This window comes from Halichoerus grypus, chromosome 2 (assembly GCF_964656455.1).
Source record: "Halichoerus grypus chromosome 2, mHalGry1.hap1.1, whole genome shotgun sequence".
Lineage (NCBI taxonomy): Eukaryota > Metazoa > Chordata > Mammalia > Carnivora > Phocidae > Halichoerus > Halichoerus grypus.
The window spans coordinates 187,400,497-187,416,908 of NC_135713.1; the positions used below are offsets into that span (position 1 = coordinate 187,400,497).

A 16,412-nucleotide genomic window follows, 5' to 3' on the forward strand; every position below is an offset into this window, starting at 1 on the left:
AATGCGACTCTGGCGAGAACAGATGTCCCAAGCCGGGCGGACTGCCCAGACCCCGCCCAGCTGTGCCCTTGGTGAAGACTTGGCTGAGGGTAGGAACTGGCACGCGGGTCCCCAAAGGGGCTTGGGGGCTCCTTCGTCCCGGCGGGACCTGACCTGGCAGCCTTGGCCTCCTGGCCAGCGCAGCCTCGGGCGGGAGGCAGAAGCGCCCCGGAAAGACCCGTTCCTAATTCAATTAATTCCAAAAAGAGGAATGAGACGAATACAGAGGTGGAGAGAAGCAGGGAGAAAGGTTTGAATAACCGAACACCAGGCACACACTCCGTGTATGGAACCCTGCAGCCCCAGTCGCCTTGGGGAGTCAGTGCTGCGCTCCAGGCTGGAACAGGCGGCCGAGTTTCCAGTGCCAGAGCCACACCCTGGTGCACATCTGGGCATCTCCACCCAACGCAGTACCCCAGCTTTCTTGGCACAGCCAGTGTCTAGGGGTTCCCTTGTCCTTTCCTCTGTGAGCACCCCAGGTTCTCCTCACACGGGGTGGGGGGGCTAAGGCCCCCCAGTCCCTGGCATCTCCCCCTGAGAAACTGGTTGTCTTCCTGCCTGTGAGCCCAGCATTCCTCTCAGCCTTCTCCTGCCGGCGCTCCCCGGGCAGGCTTCTCCTATTCCAGCACTTTAAGATGGAAAAAGTTTCAGAAGGCAGACCAGCCCTTCCCAGGTCTGTGCCCTTTCTTCCCACTCCTCACCCAGGAGAATTTTGTCCAGAATTTTTAAAGATGCAGGACAGAGAGGCAAGAGGCTGATTCAGGATTTGGGAGAGGAGTGGGGTTTCCAGGTTTCTCAAAGTCCAGCTCCTCACCTCCGCTCTGGTCTGTGGCCCATGTTTTCACGCCCCAGCCCTAAAGAAAGAAAAGTGACAATGTCTTGGGCTGTAAGATGAGAAGCCTATCGTGATGCTGAGATCGGTCTGCCCCCTTCCACATCTCACAAAAAGCAACTTTCTCCTTTGAGCACATAGGAACAGGTCAAGTGTGGAGTCCTGGTTTGACCCCTGCTGTAACATGAGGAGCCTGGGAGTGGAGGTGGAGGCCAAGGTTGGTCAGGCCTGGCCCACAGTGTCCCTTTCTTCCCACATTCCTTAAGAACTAAACTGTGGAATCTAGAATTATCCCTCAGTCTCAATGTCCCCTCAAATCAACAGATTTCTCCAAGGAGCAAGCAACTTCAAATTTAAGATTCTCAGGAAGAGGAGAAAGCAAAGGTCATCCAAGAGGAAATGAAATCTCTGACCTCTGTGGGAGATCCTTGCATCCATGGACTTCCCCATAAAGCAGAAAGAGAGAGAAGCAAACACAACCCGATGGAGTCTAGGGAGTGGCAGGGGTTCCCTGTTGCTGACTCCCATGGGATTTAGTTTCCCTGGACTGTACTCAGTGGTTTATTGGGCTGTCCCACTAGGTGATGAAATCAGAGCTGGGGGTTCACTGGGCATCGGGGGCTCATGGTCCAGATTATGTCTGGTTAAACAGAGAGGAGAAAAGCAGCAAGGCTTTTCCTCCCTTTCCCCCGATGGAAATATGGTCTGCACTCAGAAACATCTCTGTTTCCCTGTCATTTCCAAATACTTGACTTCGGATGGGGGTGGGAAAATCAAGGGGAAGATGCCCTCCTGATTGATCCCGGCTGCAGCCTTCAGGTTCCACAGACCAGGGGTTGAGCTGAGTCTGCTAGTACGTGCTTGGAGATCCCGCCGCTCAAGCTAGGGCAAGAAGGGTGTCCTCTCTTCGACTTCTCCCCTTGCCCCCTCCCTCCCACTGCTCTGGCCCCTTTTAGCTTTCTCCCCCCCCCCACACCCCCACCACACACCTCCGTCTGTTCCTGGAGCTTCTCTGTGTGCGTGCGTGCAAGCGGGAGAGCCAGCGAGAGGAAACGACCTGCGAGGGGGAGTTTGGGGCCGCGTGTCCTCGCGCATCTTCTTCTCCTGCTCATCTCGCCATCTCACCAGGGAAGTTGAGTGTTGGGGAGGGGGGTGATGGGAGGATAGAGCACAGCCAGAGTGCAGGGAGTGTGGGGGAAGGGTCAGGAATTGGGAAAAGGGTAGCTCTTGCTGATGCTGGAATTCACAGTAAGCAGCGGCACTCCGGATCCCCGCCCCAAAAGGGGGCCTGGCACCCCCCCACCCACCCCCACCCCCCCGCCCAAGGTGACCGCAGACGCCGTGGCCCGAGAGTCATCAACATCTTTCCCATCTTTCCAAAGGATCTGGAATCCAGCTTCAAAAACTGAATCGTGCCGTGTGGAGTAGCCGGAAGAATGAAGCATAGGAGTCTGTGGTCTGGCCAGGAAAGCCACGTGGAGGGGTCTTTTGCTTCCGGCCCCAAGCCACCTGGATACTACCCAGCCCGGGACTTCAGAGCGGGTTCTGGGAAACAGGCTGAGTGGGAGAGAAGCCCAATTAACCTTGTTTCCAGGGCAGGATAAGACTCAGGCCTCGGGATGGGTGCCGAGTTCCTTTTCTCTCTAGTTGTCCCTGCCAGGCCTGTCCCATGCCATGAGCAGACCAGACTCCAGATTTGAGTCTGGGATTTGCGCCTAGCTTCATACACCATGCAAGAAGTGGGGGAGAAAGGTGGGTCAAATCCTTTCTCCCAAGAATAGGGATGATTCAGAGGTTTATTAAATTCCCTTAGACCACTGAGACAGGTGAATCCTAGGTGTAAGGGCCCAGTTCTTAATCTCACTTTAGACATATGATCCTATAAGAATTTTAGAATGAAATTTTCAGAAGATTCCAGTGAAATTCTCTGAAAACTACGGAAGAATTCCACCCAGAATTCTAGCCAGGTGTCGGAAAGGGCCTCTCTCTGTGTGGCACTCCCTAGGGCCGGGCACAAGCAACCTCCCTCTGAGGCTGGTACACAGGAGACTGGACGAGAGTCAGCACCTGGGAGTGGACAGCTCCCAGCCCCTCCTCCCCCCCCCCCCCCCCCCCCCCGCCCCTTCGGCCTCATCCACCCGGAACAGTGAGGGCACCGTCTCCACTGGTAAGACAGAGTGTTTGGAAGTGGTCACTTAAGGGAGACGCCGAGCTGAAGGTCAGACAGTATAATCTGATCTACCCTTTTCACATTTAAGGCTTCCTTCTTCAACTACCTTCTTTCCAGATTTTCTCAGGGCGCTCTCATTTTGGGGCCCTGGATCCAATCTTTAAAAGCCTTAGCATGCCTGACTGCAAGCTCCAGCCCCAACAGTACACCCCCCCATTTCAGTCCTAAAACAAGCAACAGTGTTTGTGTGTGTGTTTAAAATAATTTAAGTGGGGCGCCTGGGTGGCTCAGTCGGTTAAGCGGCTGCCTTCGGCTCAGGTCATGATCCCAGGGTCCTGGGATCGAGCCCCGCATCGGGCTCCCCGCTCAGCAGGAAGCCTGCTTCTCCCTCTCCCACTCCCCCTGCTTGTGTTCCCTCTCTCACTGTCTCTCTTTCTCTGTCAAATAAATAAATAAAATCTTAAGAAAAAAAAATTAAGTAAGCAGCTTCAGAAACAGCCCAGTTTCGGTACTCCTAACCATGTTCAGGCTTAGGGATGGTGGTCTTCAGGATTTAGACCCCCCCCTCCAGGTATTCCAGGGGTCCAGTGGGCACTGGTGTCTAAGAGAGGGTCCTTTCAGGGAAGTCAGTTCAGAGATGTCTGTGCCCCTGAGGCTCAGAGAAAGAGAATTGTGAGGCTGTCTTGTGAGATGGGGAAACAAGCTTTTCTGCGGTGCCCTTCTTCCACCTCCCTAGACTGAGGGCTTCCCTCTGCCTGGAGCTGCACCAGGCAGGAAGGAGGCTGTCCAGGTGTGGACCAGGGGTTTCCTGCTGTCCTATCAGAGGAAACTCTCGGCATCTTCAAGCTCCATTCTTCCAGGTGGGCACCTAGATCCGGACCCCTCCTATAGCTCTGGGAACACCTGCAACCTCATCAACACTACTACATATTTCAACAGTCCTGAGACTAAAAAGGGCTGATTCCCCTGAGTCCACTGAAACACAAATTTAAAACCAAAAAGACTTCCTACATTAGTATTTCATCCTCATAACCTTATGATTTTTTTATTTAAAAATATCCCTGTCTGGCTCAAATGGTTTTGTCTTTATCTCTATGCACTTGTTTTTTGCAACAGTGGGCAGAGGGTTGTAAAATGACCGGCTGCTCCCAACTGGGTCATTTTTTAGTGATGAAAAGATATTTTGTTCTCAAAGGAGGTGCATGTGCATGTTTGGAAACTGAAGGAGTGTAAAGAGATTAGTGCAATGCTTTGTGCTAGGAGCATGTGTGAGTCTGTGTAAGGTCTGGGAGGGGCAGTGAGTGTAGATGTTTTGGTGCCCAGTGGATGGGTGTGAGCGAGGTTGTAGGGTGGAAATCCCACCCGGAAATCTCCAGGGTCACTGTACCTGGCCTCTGTACAGTAACTCGACTCTGTGTCTCCATCCCCCAGAGCCCCAGCTCAATCCCCCAAATGAAATGAGGCCACCGTGAGAAACCGGGTCCGGCTTTGCATCTCATTTACATAAATATTTATTAATCGTCATTAAACTGAACAGAAACACGCAATGCACTTCGGGTGTCCGACGGGAGTTTCATCTTCGCTACAAGAGGAAGGTAAAATTGCGTGTGAGTGTGTGGGTAAGTGTGTGGGTGTGTCGCCTGTGGGTTTGCATTTTTGCATCGTGTGTTTGGATGCCTGATCTCCTGCCTCTGGTGGGGAGAGGTTCTCCTTTTGCTCCTTTCTCTGGGAAACCTCCAGAAGGAGCCCTCAGCCCTCTCCCTGCCCACCTGCTAGCCAGAGCCAAGAGGACTCCTCAGACCAAAAAAAACCTCTCCGGCTACCGGAAATCGCCGGGCGCCTGGCGCCCACCGAGGCACATTCGGGCAGGGGCAGGGCTGGCCCTAGGTCTTGGTCTCCACCCTCAACCCGGGATGAGGATTGCCTGCGGGGAGCGAGGGTTCGGCGAGCTCTCCTCCCTCTGTCCCCGGACGCCCGCGCCGGGCCTGCGTGTGCGTGCGGTGTGGTGTGCGTGTGTGTGTCTCTCATGCAAACCCTCCCTCCCCAAACCGACCCCCCCAACAGTTTGCCATTCCATACAAATTTGGAAACAGGTTTTTAAAAAACAGCATGACGCACAATGGGGACGGGGCGGGGGAGGGCAGTGGCACTGGGGCCCCAAATCTCCGAGTCACTGATTGTAAGAACCTGGGGAGGGGAGGGGGCGGCGTCGGCCCCCACTTCACCAAAGTGCACAGATCCGCGCTTGGGCGGCGCGGCCCGCGGGCCGGGAGGGGCATCCCGGGGCCGGGCCGGGCCGCTAGGCTCTGTCAGAACCTCCTTGCATAGATATTTGTGTCTTTTTATTATTGGTAGTAGTATTTTTTGCCTTTTATTGCTTCTAAAAGTTCTTACTGCGTTTTCTCTCCGATCCGGACTCTGCGTTCGGCCTCCGTCGCCTCTTAGCTTTTTTTTTTTTTTTTTTTTTTTTTTTGTATGTTTGTTTGTTTGTTTAAAAAAAGGAAAAGGGAAAAACGGATTCTAGTTACAAATTGTCTTGGTCTCTCTCTTTCCTCTCAATCCACACTTCCTCCCGCCAAAATTAAAATCACAAAACGCTGAGACTAGGGGTTGGGGAGAGGGCGTTCCAGGTCCAGACTCGGGCGCCCTTTTGCCCTCTTCAAGAAAGAGGGGGCGCCCGGCTCCTTTCTGCCTCGGCAGCTCGGTGTCTGTTATAATAATAATAATAATAATAATAATAATAATAACAACAACAACGACAACAATAGAGGGAAAACAGTATCCCACAGCTCAGCTGCCCCCTTGCCAAGGCCTTTGGGCCTGCAGGGGGGAAGGGGAGGAGGAAACCTAAGTGTAGGGATTGGGAAATGGGGGGTGGTCTCCAGGGAATGCCCTAAGAGGGGTCCCTGGAGAACCACCCCTGGGAAAGAGGAGGAAACCCCTTGGGGAGAGAGAAGGCGAGTCCCCTGGGGGAAGCGAGGCCCCTGGGATGGGCCACCCACAGGTAAGAGGACTGCACTGCCCAGGAGAGGGTCAGTACCGGCGGCCAGCTCCCCGTGCCCGGCGCCAGGATAGGTGGGGGTCTCCTTGCGCTCGGGCGGGGGGGGGGCCGGGAGCAGGGGTGCGGGCAAAGGCAAAAGAAAAAGAAAGGGGCAGGCGCGAGGTCTCAGTTATGGAAAAACGCATTGAGCTCCTCGTACATGGGGCCCCGGTCGTGGTGAAGGTGCATATCGTAAGACAAGAGATTCTCCGAGTGGACGCCCCCGCGCACAGCCGACGAGCCGAAGACCAGCCCGTGGCCGGTGGGCCGCGAGCCGGGCAGCGCCGAGTAGTGCATAGAATAGTGGTAGCTCTTCTCGTGGTCGGGCGACGAGTCCTGCTTGAGCGAGAAGTTGCCATTGAGACAGAGCGGGGGGCTGAGCGGGCCCTCGTACTCGGAGCTGTTGTAGTCCGGGCTCGCGCCGCCGCCGCCCGCCGCCGCATACAGTGTCTCGTAGGCGGCGCAGTAGCCGTGGGTCCGCAGGGCGTGCGCCGCACCGCCGCCCAGGCCGCCCGCCGCCTGGCACTGTGCGCCCGCCAGGCGCGAGCACGGGTACGGGTAGGGGTGCATGGCGAACGGGCCACCCGAGCCGTGGAAGCGGCCCGTGCCGTCGGCGCCCTGCTCCGTGAGGAAGTTGCGCGAGTTGAGCTGCAGGCAGCCGGCCACCAGGTTGGTGGTGGGCTGCGACAGACCCTTGCACAGCGTCTGCACGTAGGACACCAGGTCGGGCCGCTTGCCGGAGCGCAGGATCTCCGAGAGCGCCCAGATGTAGTTCTTGGCTAGGCGCAGCGTCTCGATCTTGGACAGCTTCTGTGTCTTGGAGTAGCAGGGCACCACCTTCCGCAGGTTGTCCAGCGCCGCGTTCAGGTCGTGCATGCGGTTGCGCTCCCGCGCGTTCGCCTTCTGCCGCCGCAGCTTGGAGCGCTCCAGGCGCGCCTTGGTCATCTTGCGCTTCTTGGGCCCGCGCTTCTTGGGCCGCTCGCCCTCTGCCTCGTCCAGCCCTTCCTCCTCCTCCTCTTCCTCCTCCTCCTCGCCCCCCAGCTCGCCTTCCTCCTTGACCTCGGCCAGTGCGGCCTCCGGCACCTCGTCTGCACGGAGAGGGACTGGCTTGGCAGCCCGGGCGGGCCCCGGAGCCCCGGGCCCCGGAGGCGGCGGCGGCGGCGGCGGCGCGTCGCCCTTGTCGCTCCTCGGCTCGTCCTCGTCGCCGTCGCCCCAGCTGGCGAACTTGGGCACGTCCGAGAGGAGACCGGGCTCGCTGAACAGGCGGGTCAGCATGGTGCCTGAGGGCGCCCCGCGGGCGGGAAGGGGAGACAGATAGCACAGAGTGAGGGGCGCGCTGGGGTCACGCCGCCCCCCCAACCTGCCTCCACCCCCGAGTCCGGTGTGGGTTCCTGCCCAGGGGGCCCTGGCTGCCCACCTCCTCCGCCTGCCCCGCCCAGAGCCGGCCCAGCCCTGCCCCGGCGGCCCGCCCGGGATCTCGGCCCAGGCCCTCTCCGCGGCGCTGGGCCCCGGCTCCGCCCCTTGCCTGAATGAGGGGCCGCCGCCCGCGCTCGGGGCTTCTCGGGGTCAGGGCAGGGACCGCGTCGGGGCTTTAGGAAAGCGACATCTTCGCGGGGGGAGGCGGCGCGCTCGCCCTGAACGCCGGTTCTCTCCTGGCGGTGGAGGAAGGCTGGGCGGCCGCGGGTGGGGACAGCTGCCCCGCTCGGCGGCTCTGGCGGCCCGGGCCCCTCGGCCCCGCTCCCCCACCCCTCCCGCGGCTCTCACCCCCACGCTCCCTAATCCAATTTGCAACTTGGCCTCGCGCCGCCCTCGGCTCGGCCCCCACCCCCGCAGCCCCAATTCCAGAGGCGGGAGGATCGTCTCTTCTAGCCGTGGCGTCCCCAGCTCCCCGAGCCGGCTCCGGGCGGAGAGGACCGAGGAACCCGGGCGTGGGGAGGAGACGGAGAGAAGCGAGCCCCGTCCGTCTCCCCTGCGGTCAGGGACCCCTTTCCCCGCTTCAAACTGCCTCCCTCCCTCACGACTCTTCAGATCTCGTTATATTTCGGGGTTGATGGGTGGGGGAGAAATCAAATTTGTTTGCTTTTCTTTTTTTCCTTTTTTCTTTTTTCTTTTCTTTTCCTTCTTTTTTTTTTTTTTTTGGTGGTGAGGAAAGGTCGCAGGTTCCTCTGGGACAACCATGGGGGGGGTCCCCATCTCAGCCTCTTCACTGCCCCCCCATGATCCTGCTTTTCTCCCCAAACCCATCGCAGGCAAAGACGCCTCCCTCCGCAGCCCCCTGAGCTGCAGCCCCTAGGGGAGAGGGAACCCAGGGCACCTCTGATGCCCACCCTATGAGGGGGCATCGTCCCAGGAAGGGGGTTTGGGGACCCTCTTGTCGGCCGAAGCAGCCGCCCTCCCCCCCACCCCACCCCCCCCACCCGGCGGGTCAGATCCAGCTCCCTTTCGGACAACTTACCTCGGAGAGGAGTCAAGGGGAGAGGGGAGGGGAGGGGGGGGAGGGGGGCAAGAGAGAGAGGGGGGAGAAGAGGAATCTTCTCGCTTATTTCATTGTTCCCCCATCTTCAGGGAGCGGGGGCAGCGGCTCCTCAAGGCGGCGGGCGCCGGCGTCTTCAGAGCGCCATGCGAACCGCGGAGCGAGTGTGGCATCTCTACCAGGCGGGGTACCAGCCTCTATGCCAGGCCATATGGGCTTGGCACGTCACGGGCAGCAGCTATCACATGAGAGACGGTGATTGGCATGCGTCTGCATTGGGGGAGAGCCGGCTCCCCCGGGACCCGCCGCCATCTGTCACTCTCTACTCCAAAAAAAAAAAAAAAAAAAAAAAATTAAATAAATAAAGGAAATAAATAAATATCTCTGCCGCCCTCCCCTCCCCGCCCAACGCAGGGAAAGCAGGGATTGAGAGGGAGGTGGGAGGAGTTGCCCCCCTCTGATGTAGAGCCCCCCACATGGGAACAATGGGGTGGCAAGCCTGGAAATTGGGGGTGTGTGGTGGCCCCCAATTCTATGCTCCCTCCAGGGTCCTGCTCTGTCCATTTCCTCCCTTGCAGGCCCCCAAAGGTGGGTCAGAGACCAAATCCTCAGGTCTGGAGAAGGGACCTCTGCGCTTGCCCCCACTCCCCAGGAGGATCCCCTCAGCCACAAAGGGACAGCTGAGGCCCCCTCCCAGGGTGGGCGTGGGGGGCGTCCCTGGCCCAACCCCATAGGTAGATGTTGGCACCATGCCATCCCTCATCCCTGTCTGCCCCTCCCCCACCCACCCTCACGCACACACAACATATGTGGCTGAACGAAATTCAAACCAAGGAAAAGACAGAGAAAAGGAAAGACTTGCCTGGATGTCTGTGCCTCTGTATGGGCGTGTGTGTGTCTGTGGGGACATGTGTGTGTATCTGTGGAGTCAGCCTATGGGAGAGATTTCCTTGGGTGTTTGGGGGAATATGCATGTTGAGGTGGGGGTGGAGAAGAGCCTCTGGAACAAGCCTGTGCACCCACCATTGGGAGTGAGGGAGAGGGTCTCAGTCCGGATTCCTAACCCAGAAATCTCTCACTCATCCCCCCCCCCCCCCCCCCGCCCCGCCACCTCCTCCCCTGCTAGACAAGCAACCATCCCACCAGTGGCTTTCTCTCCTGGCTTTCTGACTTATTGAAGGGAGGAAGAGGGGGCTGGGCTGGAAATTGCCTGAAGTTCCTGGAGAAGACTCAGCATTCTCCTCCCCCTACAAAAAATACTGAAAATACTGAAGCCAACTCCAGCAATCTTGAGAGGGACAAAGGGGAGGTGGGTCAGACAGGTGTCTTGATAAAGAAGGTAGGAAATTGCTGTTTTTTTCTTACAGCTCACCTTTCAACTCTCTCACTGGGCCAGACACAGATGCAAATGGCACAAACTGAGGGGGTAGCTTTAGACACACACACACACACACACACACACACACACACACACCCCTGTGCCTCACCCTGTGGCGCAGAAAGTGGAAAGACATCCTGACTCAGACATGTGTGTGAGCAGGTAATCACAACCCGGTGAGAAAGACCCTTGCACACACCCTGATTCAGCATTTGTGTGTTTCAGACCCACATTTCCTGTCCCTCCCCATCCTCCAGCTTACATAGACAACTTCAGTTATATCTTCCGCACACACACTTCTATGTCAACCATGTGCCAAGCACTGTGGTGGCACAATGATCAGCAAGGCAGGGGCTTTGCTCTCAGTCTGGGCAGGTACCGTTTTCTCCCTCAGGGAGCCTCCAAAGGGGACCTTGGGCTGGTAAGACACTGATTGGATCCTTGGTAGAATGAATTAGGTTTCAGATAGAAGCATACACCATGGCTAAGGAGGCCTTGGAGAAGAGGGGCTGGTGCTGTCTGAAGCTCTCAGGGATAGTTGACCAGGAACTAAAAGGAGCCTCAGAATGAATAGCCCCAACTCGTTTTTTTTTCCCTGACACCCATAGAGGGGGACTGTCTTGCCCAGGAACACACCAATGGAGAGCAGAACCAGACCTAAAACCTAGGGGCTTGACTCCCAGCCAAGTGCTCCTTCCACAAACCCATAATCTGCCTCAGTGGTCTCCAAGGATGAGAAGTCAATGCTAAGTTCTCCACCATTCATGCGTGGATCTTAGGTCTGGGAAGGTAGAATCCTACCTATGGCAGATGGTCTAGGGCGCTCTGGGCATGGCCAGAGGGAGAGGCGAAGGGATAGGCCTCAGGTGGGCCGAGACTCAGGAATGCCATCCAGCCCCTCTCCAAATTTGAGCACAGCCTCAAAAGCTTTACTGTCCCTTTACTGAGGGTGGGGTCTTCAATCCTGACATGGGGTCCTTCTCCTCAAGGCTCCCAGCCATATGATATTTTGGTTACATTCACATGGTTTGGGCTCTGATTTCTCCCCAACCCCACTTACTAGCGTCAAAGAATGCTAACTACCTTGAGCAGGTTGCGTACTGTCTCTCAGTCTTGATTTCCCCATCTGTAAAATGGGGATAATTATACTACACCTCATAGAGCTGCTGTTGGTACTAAATGGGATAATACCTATAATGAGGTAGCACATGGCCAGTGATATAGTGAGCATTCAATAAGTGCCATCTCTGATTTTTATTAAAGCCTTTTATAAACTGTAACATGCTCTACCATATTAATTTCTTGCACATACCCACACACACATTCAGAATGCTTTGTCTATATAGGAATTGAGTTTTTGTTGAATTAGTGGGTGAATGAATGGATGCGTAAAAGAATGAATACTTCCTTGGGGGAGAGAGACACCCCCTGCCTTCTCCTCTGAGGGATGGGTTAAGCTACCAGGAGTCTCATAGACCCCTACCAGCTTTGCTTTCTGCTCAGGGCAGGAAGAAATACCTTGTTTGGGATAAGGGGCCCTTGGGAAGTCTCTCCATCTCTCCTGGTCTCCTGTTAAGAATGACCTCAGCTCTCTGGGTCTGAGAAGGTCCTCTCAACCCCCCACAAGAGGAGGCCTGGGGGTGGGGGTGGGCATACTGGAGGGTACGGGCAGCTTCATCCCTCTAGGTCTGTTTCCTGCCCCTGTCTTTTCTTCCTTCAGAAAAATGGAACAAGTTTTTCTCACTCGACACGTTTCAACTTTTTTTTTAGAAGATACAATAAAAAACAGGGGAAAATTGGAACAGAGGGAGGTGTGGGATGGGCCAGCCTCAGACACAGGCTTGGAAGAGGTACCACACACACGTGTCCACATCCACACGAACAAGCATGAACATACAGGGACACGCGTGCTCCTCTCTGTTCACCCAGAGATGCGGAGATGCAGTGACGGAGAGACAGAAAGAGCCAGAAATGGAAGGAAGGAGACGGAAGGAGAAGGACACCCAGAGATGCCATCTGTTCCTCCCCCTGGCATTGGGGGAAGGGAGTTGGTGAGGGGCCTAGTCCCCTCTGGGTCTCTGAGAGGGAAAGGGGAGTGAAGGGTACCTCAGCCAGGCCTGTAAGACTCCCTTTCTACTGCCCACCCCCATGGAGGGAGCTGGGAGCGGGGGTCTGAGGTTCCCATGGAGACATAGCCCCATCCCAAGGGAGGCCACAGTCTGGGCACCTAAAATGGCTGCCTCAGAGGGGTGGCGGCCATTTTGTGCAGACTTAGGTCCCCATGGGGGGTAGGGGGGAGGCAGGCAGAGAGAGAGAGGGAGGGGACGGGTCATTCCTGAGCAGTCTAGGGGAATCTTGCTCAGGGGACAGGATGAAGGTTCTGTAAAACTGCTCTCATTACACCCCCTGCTCCACCAAGGTAAAGACATACACACAGATCTGTAAAGGCTCCACTCCATTCTGTCACCCCGAAGGACACCTAGCCAGCCAGCCGCCACCGCCGCCACCACCACCATGCCCCAAATTAGACTGGTGGGGGCAAGCGTGCTGGAGGAGACTTGATTTCCCACCAAAGTGCCAAGCCATGAGGAGCAGGTGCATTAGAACCCAGGTGTCCCTTCTCTGGCCGAGGCCATCTAAAGCCATGTCCTAGGGCCTCCCCCTCCCCCCCGCTGAAGTGGGCAAGCAGGTGAAGAATGAGGGTGGGTGCACAGTGAGGAGGGGGCAGCCCGTTCTCCTCACCCCCACCTCCGATTTGAGGGGAAGAGCAGGAATTTAGAGATCCTCTGAGGGCCCGGGTCTGCTGGCATGAGCTGTGCTGTGGGGGGAGGAGGAGGGGAGGGGGCAGGCTGGCACTGCCCAGACGGCGCCCGTTCCATCCGTTCAGGATGCTTGAAGCTTCCTCCTGAAGCATAAGAGCACCTGCCACCCCCTTCCCCAGCTCCCTGCCCCACCTCAAGTCCAAAAGGGCTTTGGGGGGAGGGGGACCTGCCGCTTCTTCCTGGCTCTGGGGTGGGCACCTGCCCCGCTGCCCCCTCCCCCGCCCGCCGCAGTGTTCTGGGGAGCGGCGGGCACGCCAGATGGCGTGGCTGAGAATGCGACGTTGCCGGGAGGTGAGGGCTGGCACGGGTGAGATGCGGCTGCGTGCCTTGTGGTGCCACGGGGGAGGGGGAGGGGAGGACCAGGGAGGTGTAGCCCCCCTCCTCCGTGCTGACCTCCTGTCCTGACCTCTAGCTCCCTACCAGATTCTCCTTTGCCCTCACCCTGGCCTCCCATTCGGGGCCTAGGCCCCACCCGAAGCTGGGTGGGCACACACCCATGGGGCCAGGCATGATGCTGAGAGTCCTGGGGCAGAACCCTGCTGCACCCTTCTCCCTCCCCACCCTGCCTCCGACCTGGGACAAAGGGCGATGGGGGTGGGGAGCCGTCTCATCCTCCTGAAAAACCAGCGCCCTCAGGATTGTTCCCTTGCTCCAAGAGTAGAGTGGTCTTTGCCCCATAACCTTTGACTTCTGGCTTCTGAGCCCTGTTCTTTTAAGAGCTGCTTCCCTGATGGGCACTGGTCTCTGAGTCTCCCTTTCATCAAACTTATCCTCATTCCTCACAAGGATGGTTCCTGGATGGACACCTCCTCCTGGGAGCCTTCCCAGAAACTCCCCAGGCAGGGCAGCTTCAATCCTTACCACCCCCTGTTAGGAGGATCCATTTACCCATGTCTCCCTGACTTGACTGTGGGAGCTACTTGCTTTAGATCTCAGTAGTCTAGTGCTTCGCACAGGTTGTACTGACTTGGCGCTCAATAAATGCTTGTCGTGTTAATGCCTGGCTGAGAGAGTTTGGGGGTACTGGAGCCTTTCTCCAGAGAATCTCCTGAAGCAGTAAGGCCCAGGGTCCCTGGTGAAGCTCAGAACTCCCAGGCGTCTCCTCCAGCCTTTTGCCCAAATTTCAGTCTGGGGAACTGGACTTGAGATGGGGGGTCACAGAGACCCCCCCAAAGTGGACCTCAGAGAGAGGGCATGGGGGAGGTGAGGCTGAGCCTGGGAGTGGTTGGCTCCCATTCACTGGGCACCAAGCTCTGGTAATGAGGTCACAGAGGCCCCACAGCGCCCCCCCACCCCAGAGTGGTCCCTTCCCAGCTATAGATCCCCTGCTCTGGCCTCACACCTCTCAGCAGCCTCAGAGCCCTCCCCCCCCCCCCCCCCCCCCCCGCTCCGACCTGCATCCCTGCATGGGTAAATGCAACTCCCCAGAGAGGGGCAGGGAGCTGAGGTCCAGGGACAAAGCTGAGTTCCACTCCCACTGCCTTTTCCTCTTTGCTGATGCTACTCTCCAAAGCCACTGCCCCCAATATCTCAGATCCCTTCTGTCTTATGGGCCCTGTGCAGGCTCTCCTCCCCCCGTGAAGCCCCTACTGCCCACGGGGTCTTGGTCCTCAGGCTTCCCGCACAGGACCAAGGCTACCCATCCTGCCCATCCTGCCTGACACGTGGTATGCAGGCAGCTTCATTGGCTTCCCATAACCCCTAGGAGCAGGCCACACTCCTTAAGGACACTCCTGACCAGGCTGCTGCCCAATTCTCACCGACACTGTCCCTGCCTTGAACCCTGCTCCTCAGTGGCTCCAAGCTGCTTCTGCTTTCACAAGCCTCCTGCCTGTGAGTCTTTGTCCCTGTTGATTCTTTGGTCTGCAGCGCCCTCTCCCCTTTCCTCACCTTTAAAGCCTAAGCATCACTTCCTTCAGGAAGTCTCTCTGGGTTAGATGCCCCTACCCAGTCTCCTCTAATGCTTTCTGCACACTTCTACCCAGGCAAAGGTATTGACCTTTGCCTTATGGGTCTCTCCCCTCTTACAGCGCGTTCCTCGAAGGCAGGAAGTGGGCCCAGAGCCTGGCACGCAGAATATCCTCAATTGGTTGGGGCACCAAAGGCCTGGCTGCCACTGTTAGAGCAGGTGTCAGTGGCAGCCTAGGAACTGAAGGCTGCAGGAGGGCAGAACACACACCCACAGGAAGCCCCTCCTGAAACCCTCCCTCCTTTGCCCTCAGCCTCCCCACCAACCCTGGAATTGACAGGCCATGTCAGTCTTCCTCTCTGTAAAATGGGCATGATAATTACAATAAAACCAGCCTGTCAGGACTATTGTGTCAAAGGCTAACAGGTATGAAAATGCTGCCTCAGCCCCCAGCCCTGTCCAGATACGGCTGATTCTGCCCCAAGCCCCTGGTCAGCTTTAGTTTTTAAAATCTTTGTTCCTGGAGCTCTGGTCCTCAGTGTTCCAAGTGAGCGGTCAGGACATCCTGCCCCTGCTGTTCCAAGGGTCCACACAGGAAGGCAGTTAGACGAAGAGGGAGTTCAAGGTGGCCAAAAGAGCACCGGTCTTAGCAGGGTCTTGATCTTGGTCAGATCCCACAACCCTCTGCTTCCTCATCTGTAAAATGGGACTAGTGCCACCTGCCCACTTGCTTACCTCCCTCAGGACTAACGGGAGGATGGAAAAGACAGCCACTTATGAAGCGCACTTGGGGGTGGTTAGGTCCTGATTAATGGGGGATGGTAGCCCCCATGAGGTAGTGAAGGGCATTGCTAAGAGCAGAGGACAGCGTGTGTGTCCTGGGCTCTCTTTTCCCCTGGTGGGCTCTGCGGAGAACTTCCTTGCGACTTGGGCATTTCCTGGTTTCCCCCCCCCCCCGAAATCAGAGCCAGACATCTGGGCTGCGGAATTTTGGGGACCTGATACTGGACAGTTCTCTGATGCCTTTCTTGAGCCCAGCATGGGTGGATGGGGCACCAGAGGCTGGCCTTGGGCACAGGGGACTCCCACCTGCAGCAGTGCTGGTGCTCACAGGAGGACAGCCCCAAGAGGCCATGGTGGGGGGAGGAAATGGCCAGGAGGTTTCTATTTAACCAGATACCTCCTGGCTCAGCCCCTGGGACAGTGGAGCCCAGGACAGTGTGAATGAGACTTAGCCACTGCTTTCCTACTTCACTACCCTGTAGGGTGGGCACAGGGAGGGAAGGGAGGAGTCTAGGGGGAGGAGCCTCATGGACCGACGCCCATTTGACAGATAAGGAAACCACAGCACAGACAGGAAGAGTAACTTGCCTGATGTCACACAATAAATGAGTGACAGAGCTGGAGCTAGAAACTAGGACCCCAATTCCTGCTTTGGGGTCCTCCTGTCGCTGGGGCCTCGGAGCCCTCTATAAAAATGTAATATGTAAACCAGAATAACGTAATGACAATGCTGAGCGTTATCTGTACCAGACACTGGGCTTCCCGTGCATTATCTTACTTCATTCTCCCCCGGACCTCAGAGGCAGGATTACTATTAACCCCACTTAAAGACAAGAACGCTGAAGCACAGAGAGGTTGGGGTCGAGGTTGCCGTGCCAACATCACACAGCTAGGACGTTGCAGACGGGGGATCTGAACCAAGCTTGGACTCTCGGTCCGAGCTCTCTTTCACTTACAGACTGTCCA

General features: G+C 57.0%; 1 protein-coding gene across 1 annotated transcript; it reads right to left on the minus strand.

Annotated features, from left to right (window-relative positions):
* Positions 1–4,522: 4,522 nt before the first annotated feature.
* NEUROD2 (neuronal differentiation 2) lies at positions 4,523–8,733 on the minus strand. Its single transcript, XM_036079938.2, has 2 exons — positions 8,537–8,733; positions 4,523–7,361 (listed from the first exon to the last, which is right to left on the minus strand). The coding sequence occupies exon 2, from the start codon at positions 7,354–7,356 to the stop codon at positions 6,208–6,210; it is 1,149 nt and encodes a 382-aa protein (XP_035935831.1). The 5' UTR covers positions 7,357–7,361; positions 8,537–8,733; the 3' UTR covers positions 4,523–6,207.
* Positions 8,734–16,412: the final 7,679 nt, after the last annotated feature.